Source organism: Anarhichas minor, unplaced genomic scaffold (assembly GCF_050575085.1).
Source record: "Anarhichas minor isolate MPS153535 unplaced genomic scaffold, ASM5057508v1 ptg000003l, whole genome shotgun sequence".
Taxonomy (NCBI): domain Eukaryota; kingdom Metazoa; phylum Chordata; class Actinopteri; order Perciformes; family Anarhichadidae; genus Anarhichas; species Anarhichas minor.
Window position 1 is genome coordinate 16690759 of NW_027466449.1, and position 10039 is coordinate 16700797.

The 10039-nt window shown below is 43.5% G+C and overlaps 2 protein-coding genes across 2 annotated transcripts; one reads left to right on the forward strand and one right to left on the reverse strand.

Annotated features, from left to right (window-relative positions):
* The first annotated feature begins 712 nt into the window (after positions 1-712).
* On the forward strand, positions 713-7093 carry rbsn (rabenosyn, RAB effector). Its single transcript, XM_076100157.1, has 12 exons — positions 713-837; positions 1369-1661; positions 2045-2179; positions 2318-2418; positions 2521-2566; positions 2653-2814; positions 2906-3168; positions 3351-3421; positions 3518-3604; positions 3694-3796; positions 3923-4027; positions 4110-7093. Exons 1-12 carry the CDS (start codon positions 743-745, stop codon positions 5208-5210), a joined length of 2562 nt encoding a protein of 853 aa, XP_075956272.1. The 5' UTR covers positions 713-742; the 3' UTR covers positions 5211-7093.
* A 106-nt stretch (positions 7094-7199) lies between these two features.
* mrps25 (mitochondrial ribosomal protein S25) lies at positions 7200-9301 on the reverse strand. Its single transcript, XM_076100224.1, has 4 exons — positions 9074-9301; positions 8296-8402; positions 7961-8048; positions 7200-7705 (listed from the first exon to the last, which is right to left on the reverse strand). The coding sequence occupies exons 1-4, from the start codon at positions 9205-9207 to the stop codon at positions 7516-7518; spliced, it is 519 nt and encodes a 172-aa protein (XP_075956339.1). The 5' UTR covers positions 9208-9301; the 3' UTR covers positions 7200-7515.
* Positions 9302-10039: the final 738 nt, after the last annotated feature.

The window sequence follows — 10039 nt, forward strand, 5'->3', positions numbered from 1 at the left end:
AACAGGACAGAGAACAGTCTCCGGTGGGATGAGAGGAGGTGGACTCTGTGTTTATGTGATGATGCTTGGTGCTCAAACACAGTCAAAGTTGATGGAGAATGTTTTCCTCATGTTGAATTTTTAATGTGAAGATGTCGGCCATATTATCCGGCCAGAGGATTGTTTTTGTTGCTGCCGTTTACATTCCTTAGGATGCAAAATAAAAAAATGCACGACAGGAATCTACGACTGCTTTTGTTTTGTTTGTCATGTGTTTGTTGTGTAGCAAATGGGCTACAACTGAATTTCGATGTGCATCCATGTGTTGCATAATTACAATAAATAATCCTTGAATCCTTGTTATCATCCAGTCAATTTTCTATTTAGTTTAGAAGACATGAAAAGACCTTTGTAATCAGATAATAGCCGATGTCCGATGGGAAAGATCAAATGTATCACACAATGTTGACAACTCTTGAAGATATAAACTTTATGGAACTGGTTTAGTTAGTAAATTAATGCATGGAAGGAGGCTTTAATTAATTAATTGGTAGGCTTGAAAATCTGGTCCACATTCCAAAGCAGAAGGTGGCCTAAATGCACATAACACACTACTAAACTAATCCACCGTTAAAATCACATGTTTGAACAAAAGAAAGAAAGAAAACAGAATTGTTCTGATAAGGCTGCTCCAGTTCGTGCGTGTGTGTGTCTCGTGTCGTTTGTCCCTCTTCTCTTCCCGTACCGGTCGAATGCTAATCACATGACCAGGCAGGGCTGCTGCTGCTGCAGCTGGTGTTGTCGAGCTGTCAAAGAGAACACTGACTGTCAACCACACATTTGTTATTGGATTCATTTGTAAGTACACCGCATCCATCGTGTTGTAGTATTTGTGTTTGAGAAGTTTGAAGTTATTTGTCCTCCGTGTTTTTAAACAAAACGATTAGAGAATCGATAGCTAAAGAAAGCTAACCCTGTTAGCATTCTGCAGCTAACGTTACATTTACAGCATAAAGGCGGCCAAACTTACATAACTGTTTAAACAGCGTAACTTAAGCCGTCGGGTGGTTAACACACAAACATCACAAATTGATTTAAAAGGTGTATAATAGATTTGTGCAACTCACAGAACTGTCTGCAGTAGCATTAGCATGTTAGCTCTTTATGAGGGACTAGAGTGGGTGTAAACCTTTTGTTAAGAGCTATATTGCACAATCATTAGCTTAAACATGTGCAGCAGTAATAGCCAAGTAAGACATAATATAGCTCTTTAATTTAGTGTCTGTCACACTTATACTTTAATCACCTAAAAGTCACATTATTGACAGTTGAATTTCATGTGAATTTGGTGAAATATTATTAGTAGCCTCAATCTTCATTGCTCTTCAGGTGTCCCAGGACCTTTCTCAGGTGCGATGGCACCATCATTGTGGGGGTTGCACACCCCATGACATGTGGCCCGAAGCAAGAATCTCCCACCTTGCGTCTCTCTTCTCCCAGAACACAGCCTGCCTCGGTCATGGCCTCCAGCTATCCACCCCCCTTTGAGGGCACAGGTGAAGTGAAGGAGGGCTTCCTTTGCCCACTGTGCCTCAAGGACCTTCAGTCCTTCTACCAACTCCAAGACCACTATGAAGAGGAGCACTCTGGGGACGACCGCCACGTGAGGGGGCAGCTCAAACGTGAGTCGCGTTAATTCTACGATGCAATTCCAGTCTTGTGTTTTATTGTAAAGTCTTAAGAATAAAAATAACTAGTTTAGCAAAGGAGACAGTGTGGCCTTAAAGCAGTTTAAGGGTTACAAATTGAGTTTGATATAATGGCACTGCAGTGTTTGACTTGGTGGAAATTGTTGCCAAGATGAATTGGCAACATTTTCTGCTGCAGGGAGGGAACGTAGATAAAACTGATGAGCTGCAGAGAGGAAGACTCCTGGTTGAAAACGGAGGCACACAAGGGAGTTTGCTCTCTGATTAGTATTTCGTTGTTCAGATCAAGAACTGAATATTACTGGATGTTCTCGTGGACTTGGAGGCAGTGGTGTCCTAATTTTCTTTGTGCGCAGTTTTGGTTCAGAAGGCAAAGAAAGCCACAGACAAGCTGCTGAAGAGGGATGGAGACGACCGGCTGGACACAGGCAGCTATGAGTCCTTTTACTACGGCGGAGTGGACCCCTACATGTGGGAGCCTCAGGAACTGGGTGAGTCTGTGAAACTGGGAGGAAATGAATCTATCTTTGGATAGAATTAGACAAGTATTAATGGGATTTACTAAGAACGCCGTTAAGCAGCAACCACAGGCTGAACTCTTGTGGTTTCCTTTCTCTTTGCTTCTGTAGGAGCAACCAGAAGTCACCTGGACTTCTTTAAAAAACACCGGGCTGCTCGCATAGATCACTACGTCATTGAGGTCAACAAGCTTATCATTAGACTGGAAAAGGTTTGCTTACAGCAGCACAAATCACTCGCACCATGAATCTTAAATCACACTTAAGATAGGGCGTAACTCTGCCGACTCATTTGTCCTTTTTTTTTTTTTTAGTTGACATCGTTTGACAGGATCAACTCCGATGCTGCCAGAATCAGAGGTTTGTGTTTTCATTACAACTCCTCTCGGTGTGCGTCAATGAGTTGATATTCTAAATGAATGAGTGTTCTCATCCTCCTTTCACAGCCATTGAGAAGTCCGTGGTGTCATGGGTGAACGACTCGGATGTCCCGTTCTGTCCCGACTGCGGAAACAAGTTCAACATCCGGAACAGGCGGCACCACTGCCGCCTCTGTGGGTCCATCATGTGTAGGAAGTGCATGGACTTTGTCACCTTACCTCTGGCCCGTACGTATGAAACAAATCTCCTGCAAATTATCATCGGACATCCAGGTGAAGTAAAGTACGTGTCTCAAGACTGCCTATTCTGTGTTCACAGAAAAGCTGATTAATGGGACAAGAGAGGCCCTGTGTGTACCTGGAAGCCCCATTCAGTCCCAGTCTCCCCCGGTCGGAGGCGGCGGCGGTGGGATGGGTTCCAGAAGAGGCAGCATCAGCAGCCTGAGCAGCGTGACGTCCATGCTGGAGGAGAAGGACGACGAGAAGATCCGCTGCTGTCGCCACTGTATGGACACGCTGCTGAAGAGGCAGCAGAAGCTGGAAGAGAAGGACCACATGCCGGATGTAGTGAAACTTTACGAGGTTTGCACATCAAACAATGTCGTAGTTCAAATTACAAAAAGGTTCGATACATTTTACAGTCTGTCCCTTCTTCTGGTCCCACTAGTAGTGCAGTTTGCTCTGTTGTATCCTTCCCGTCATTCAGTGTTTGTCTTTTGGGGTTTCCTGTTGTTCACTTTGCTCCAAACTTGTCTTCCTGTCAGCGGCTGAGGATGTGCATGGAGAAGGTGGATGAAAAGGCTCCAGAATACATCAGAATGGCAGAGTCGCTGACGTAAGTACCAGTTATTTAAGAAGCATTTCTGATGTGAGAAATAATCTTTGATATGAGAGACTGCTTGCTCATCGTCGTGGCTGTGTGATCTCACAGTGCCGGAGAAACCACGTACAATCTAGACACTGCTGGTGGACTGAGACTGGAAGTGCAGAAATACTACCAACTAATCGACGCCCTGAGGTAGATGTCGGTCCTAAATGTCAAAGTCTTCTGTCATCTTTGTCAAATATGGAGTTTTTAAAAAGATCAAATCTGTGTTTTCTTCTCAGTAAGAAGATTTTAACACTAGGAGCAAAAGATGATCCACCACCGCATCCGAAGGCCCTCCAGCTGCAGAAGATGATCCGTTACACAGCCACGCTGTTTGTCCAGGTGACGTTCAGAGAAAAGACTTACGGGGCTTCGGTGTCTTTCCAATCCTCACTGTCACATATGTCTCTCCAGCGTCATCCTTTGTTTCCCTGAATTCACTCATTCTCCGTGTCGTCCTTGTTTTAGGAGAAGCTGTTAGGTCTCATGTCTTTACCCACCAAGGATAAATATGAAGCACTGAAGGAAAAGAGAAAACAGGAGCAAGAGAAGAGACTCCAACAAGAGAGACTGGTGAGATTGTGTACCGATACTTCTCTTTCTTCTTCATTCGGAACTAGTTACTAAATGTTTATACATCATTTATTTCCAACAGGTAACCCAGGAGACCCTGAAGAGGAGGCAGGAGTCTGAGAAGAACCGTCCGCCTCCCAGCACCAACGGAGAGCTGCCGCGGGCCCCGAGAGCTCCGCACATGACCAAAGCCGGAGGATGGTTGCCCTCCGCAGACGCCGTCCACACGCGCAGCGAGCTGGAGGACCCCCTCCTGCAGCAGATTGAGAACATCCAGTCGTTCCTCCGTCAGGCGCGGGAGGCCAAGAGGGCAGACGAGGTGGCCATGTTGGAGGAGAACCTGCGTCAGCTGCAGGACGAGTACGACCAGCAGCAGACCAGCCTGGCCATCTCGCTCTCCCAGAAGCTGGCCCAGGAGGAGAGCCTGCAGCAGGGGGAGCTTGATCGTCTGGAGGCCCGGGAGAGGGAGGACTGGGAGCACTGGGGCCCCGCTGTGGGCAGCACTCAGCCTGCCCTCACGTGGGGGATGTCTCCGGATATTAGTCCGGCAGTCGGCTGCCAAGGAGAGGAGAACACTGAAGCAGGGGACCTGACTCCCAAAGCTGAGAGGAGTCCATCCCCTGCGAGAGCACTCCCTGTTCTCACAAGCCAGGAGGAGTCGCCTCCCAGGCTGAGGAGCTTAGGGGGGCATGTGACCCCCCCTGGTGGCGACGGACAGAACAACGCCTCCCTTAACCCTTTCGACGAAGAGGACTCTACTCCCGTTGAGGAGGATCCATCCAATCCCTTCTCTGAGGACATAAAGAGGGAACACAAAGAGGTCCGCAACGAGAAGAAAGAGTACAACCCGTTCAATGAAGACAAACCGGCCGACGAAGACAAACCGGCCGTGGCCGGTAACCCCTTTGAAGACGGCGACACAGACACGGGTAACCCGTTCCTGGAAGCCTCCAGGAACTCTCCGGGAGTCTCGACCAACCCCTTCGACAGGGACGATGACGCCGGGGATTTGCCCGACGTGGACATGATCGAGGAGGAGCTGCTGCTGCAGCAGATTGACAACATTAGGGCCTACATTTTTGACGCCAAGCTCAGCGGCCGCCTCGACGAGGTGGAGCTCCTGTCGGAGAACCTCGGAGAGCTACAGCACACCCTCCAAGAGCAGAAGAAAAAGAAGCACTGACCCCCCTGATTACCTGCTACTTACCAAGTCCTGCAAGGCTAGCTCACTTTACATGACTAATGAGCCCACTGGTTTTAGTTTGGGCGAGGTCTGCTGCACCACAAAAAGATTTGGTAAGTCCCAAAATTAAATATGTACTAAAGCTCAGCAGTCTGGAGTGACTCCCTTACTTTCTAAACCACTCATCCTGTACAGGGTCGCAGAGGGCTGGAGTCTGTTTCAGCATGCACACTTTTTAAGCACTGCAAGAAAAAGTCCATTTGTACAGTTTGCATGTTGCTGTAGATGTTAACGCTGTTGCATCAGGAACACAGAGGAATGGATTTCAAACACTTTCAAAACGGCATTGTGAACAAAAGGGAGCCATGAAGCTGACGATGCACATTTAGAGATCTATAGTTGAATACTATGTGGGGTCTTTTGCCAAATTATCTTAAGAGTAGTCCACTGAAATAGCATTGCACTCTTATAGCATTGTCAGATTCATGATGGACAGTAAAACATCTACATTACCCAAAATGTAACTCCACCACCAGTGCGTTTGATCCTAGTAGCCTCACGCGGTCTGATGCTCACTACTTTACAGAATTGTTTTAAATTTCAGACTTGTAGTCCTTAAAGAACCTCAGACTTTGATGTGTAGAATCGGTGGAGCCTCCCTTTACCTTCATTGACATTAGTGCCACCTTGTTGTACCACCAACTCTAGTTTATTTGTGGTAACTCCTGAACCGAACCATATATTACTGTTCTAACTGGGCCATGAACAACAAACACCATCTGATGATTTAATTAGAAACTAATGAATTTAGGCTTTTACGACCAGCCTATGATCATTCAGTAAGAGGTCCTCACAGGCTTGAAATATTAAATCAGTCACATGACTTTCTCCCCGCGTCGTTCTGTGACTTTCACTCATGACGTTTCAGGGAGAAATGCTTCTAATACTTAATCATACTATAAATAACCACATGTACATCTGCGATACAATGTCCACCACAGGCTTTGAATCAGTATTACTGTTCATTTCTGTTTCAGTGGAAGTTGCTTTTTTTTTTCTGTAAAACTGAATTTAAGTGTGAACCATGTCTCTGTTCGGTCTGAAGGTCGTCCTCGAGCAGATTCAGTTCAGTGATCTTTTATTTTGTGCATCTTGTCACATTGGCTTTTTTTAGACCTTTATTATTTTTAAAGCATTGAACCAAGTGGAGCAAAACGTTTCCCCCTGACCGACTGAGGGACCCCTTCCAGGCCGTGATCTGGTTAACAGAGGCACTACAGATCCAACGGAGCACTCGGGCTGCACGAGTTGTGTCCGGCTTCTTTACGCCGCTGCTCCTTCTAAAGAACTAGAGGCCACGCCCGTCTTCCTGCTTTTCTTTTATACATTTGGACTGATGGAATCGCTTCTGTTCCGTGCTGTCGGCCAAAATCCGAAGCAGTAGTTTCAACCAAGAAGTCCATTCATCATCCAACCAGCATAACACTATCTGCAGAGGCACATCTTCAAACAAGACGCCAGGAGTCACTAAAACCCCCGTGTGCATTTGAGAAGATCAAACTAAATTCTTAGGATCAGTGCAACATTTTAAACAGGTTTTGGTTTTGTCAGATAAATGAACACTACATGAATGCAGTATTATCACTCACAGCGCTGCTTTCCAGTCAGTCAGGATGTCCGTGATGTGTTTGTCGTCTGTTGATCTCACACTAACGTCTGACGTCCACAGAAGACACTAAGTGTTTTGTGGGCGTGAATAACTCCAGCAGCTTCTTCATGTGTATTAGCAGTTGATTTTTAGCGAATTTGCTAAAACTATTTTGATGCACAAACTTTGGAAAATTCCATCTCAGCACCAATAAAAAAAGAAAAAGAAATAAAAAGTTGTCTCTCTAAGATGTTTCTGCCTCTCGCATTAAACATTGTGGTTATGCTCACTTAAGGTTCAGATTTCGTTAATGTTCACACAGCGACGACTGCAGCCACATGGGCAGGCAAATCAGTTTTATTTGAATGTTTACATTGCAGTGTTGACACTTTGCTCGATGTGTAAATCTCATCCTGTTGTGTGTCGGTCGTTTCCTGCTGCTCTCGCTGGACTGGAGAGTCCAGCCAGCGACGTTCCCACAACGCACAGCACAGCGGGATCCATTTAGTTACTCATATTTACAGCTAAATCTGCAACGGCGTAGTCCTTTTTTTTTTTTTTTCTTCTTTTTTATGCAATCGTACAAAATCAAACCGTGGCTCAGCATTGTCCCGTGAATCTACAGCACTCGGCTCTCCTCCTCGGTCCTCGGGCGTCTCACTCCTGTGACGCTGCCATCTGGGCGCGATATTTCCCCGTCATCTCTTTGGGCAGCGGCGTGCTGCCGGGACACGGCACCTGGCCCTCCACCTCGCACATGCACTCCCTCAGACAGTACTTTCTGGGCCCGAAGTTGGCGGGGTTGGAGGCCTGCATCTTGGCTTGAGCCTCGGCTTGTAACACTTCTCTGTAAAACAGAGCAGATAACATCGGTACTTTTATGGATTGTCTGGTCGATGCAGGGACGGGCAGAGAATCACAGGTGTAAATAACAGCCATTGTTAAAGTATTATCAGCTATATTTCAGTTAAGTGATCCAGCTTTCATAATTCATTTGAGTAAAATACTATTGATGTGTAATCTCTGAATTGAAATCTATCAACACAAACAGTCAAACGTATCTGAACCAGGAGACACTGCTGAATATTCTAGAATATCTTACTCTGATTTTCCCAGAATCTTCTTCACATGTTGTGAGATTTCTTTGTGGTCCTTTCCTTCCACATCCACCAGAACTTGCTCCCCATCATCTGCAAAGGAGAGAAAGCATATCAGCACAAGCGTGATACAATACATCATAATAATGATGGTAATAACGCGGGTCAAAGGAGCACATGGGAGAGGTTTTGCCTTCGTGGTTTTCTCCTTTTAGTTTAGGCTTCAAACATACTTAGTTTAGCTTTCAGAGAAGATGTTTTGAGTTAAAATGAACCCTTTTATGGCAGAACGCTCTGATGGAAAACGTCTCCTGTGTGCATCAAACAGAACAATACACACCCAGGTAGAACTTCAGGAACGGTGATGGTGTCATATTTTTGAACATCATTATTTGGAGCCACTGGTTTTTGTACTGAATCCGAGGAATATTGAAGAACACAAACTTTCTGCAAAAAAAACAACGAGAAAGTAAACGTTTAAGAACAGAACAAGACAGGTGGGCTGAATCTCTAAGTACATAAAGAAACACAGGCGGTACATTTTCTTTTAATCCTAAATTATATATTCCTCTTGTTCTGAATGGACCAAAGCATGAGAATGTTTAATTTACACTATTCCGTACTATTTTATCATTGTTAGTTGTAATAGTTTTAACTGAAACTGAAGAAATAAGTCCACATGACTCGTGTGTTTATCTTCTGTAATAGCTATAGTTGCTAAACATTGATTCTATACTTTAAAGATTCACAGAATTATGTATGTTCACCGTTTTAAGTGTTATTATTTTACGAGAAAACAAAAATGCTGGAACTTGCGCATGAAATTAGAAATTACATAAATAAAAAGGCTTAAATCTGAAGGAACTAAACAAAGTGAAGCCGACATGATTGATCTATTAGTCAAATAACAGGAAATTATCTTTTCATTATCAATTTATTGCTTATGTCAAAACAATTCTCTGGTTCCAACTTCTTATTCCTATATATATTCTGGTCATTTTTCACTATTTATCAAACAATATAAATATTTATATATATGAAAAATACACATAATAGAGCCGTGTTTTAGCCGTTAGCTCTGAGGACTTGTGAGCCGTGTTTTAGCCGTTAGCTCTGACCTTGCTCCGTCGCTGAGCTCTCCGTGCGTGTTGTAGTTCACCGTCATGATCTTTACTCGGTTCTTAAAGATGATGTCTCCCTTCTGCAGGTACTCCAGAGTCCTCCTGATCGGAAACCGTCCTTTCATCGGCATGTTTAAAGTCCCTCTTTTCAGTTTGTATTTACAAAACCACCACAACCAGAGAACCAGGAGAGGAGAGGCGCCTGTTGATGACGTCAGATGAGCGACCAGGCGAATGGCAGGTTTTTTTGTTGTTGACATGAGCAGTACAAATAAAACAAGTCATACTTACATGTGTTTTTATGTTTTATTAATAAAACATATATTCTGCCTCAGAAAACTAATAAAACAATAAAGTATATAAATAAAAACAAGGTTATCTCATATTAATGAAAACAACTTTATTTAAAACGTTTGTTTATCTCAATTAGACACAATATGCACATGAGAAACAAAATAAAACAATGAATTGTTGCAAAAACAAGAACAATAAATAGTTAAAATTCGTAGTTCTTACTTCTATTGTTTTTTAACTGCTTTAAATTGTTTCCTCTCCTTTATTGAAATCTGAAATAAGAAAATAAATCAATTATAGATAATAAAAATAAACAATATGATAAATTAATTAAATTTAAATGAAAAGTTATACAGTCAAGTTCAACTATCATAATCCAGTTGTATAATTTACATTAAAAATTCTGGATAATTCACTTTAAATTAAAGTTTTTTAGTATTACCCCAATTTCTCAAATCACATATTTTCCTCAGGGGGTCTTTACAGTCTGTACAACATACGACGTCCTCCGTCCTTATGATGTCCATACTGAATACTCTCACTTTGTGTACTTTAAGTACCTTTTGATGCCAACAGTTTTATACTTTTACTAGGACTTATGCTAGTAAGTCTACACTGGTTGAAATGAGTTGAAGTTTTGAGTAGTTCAGAGAGCAGTAGTACATGTTG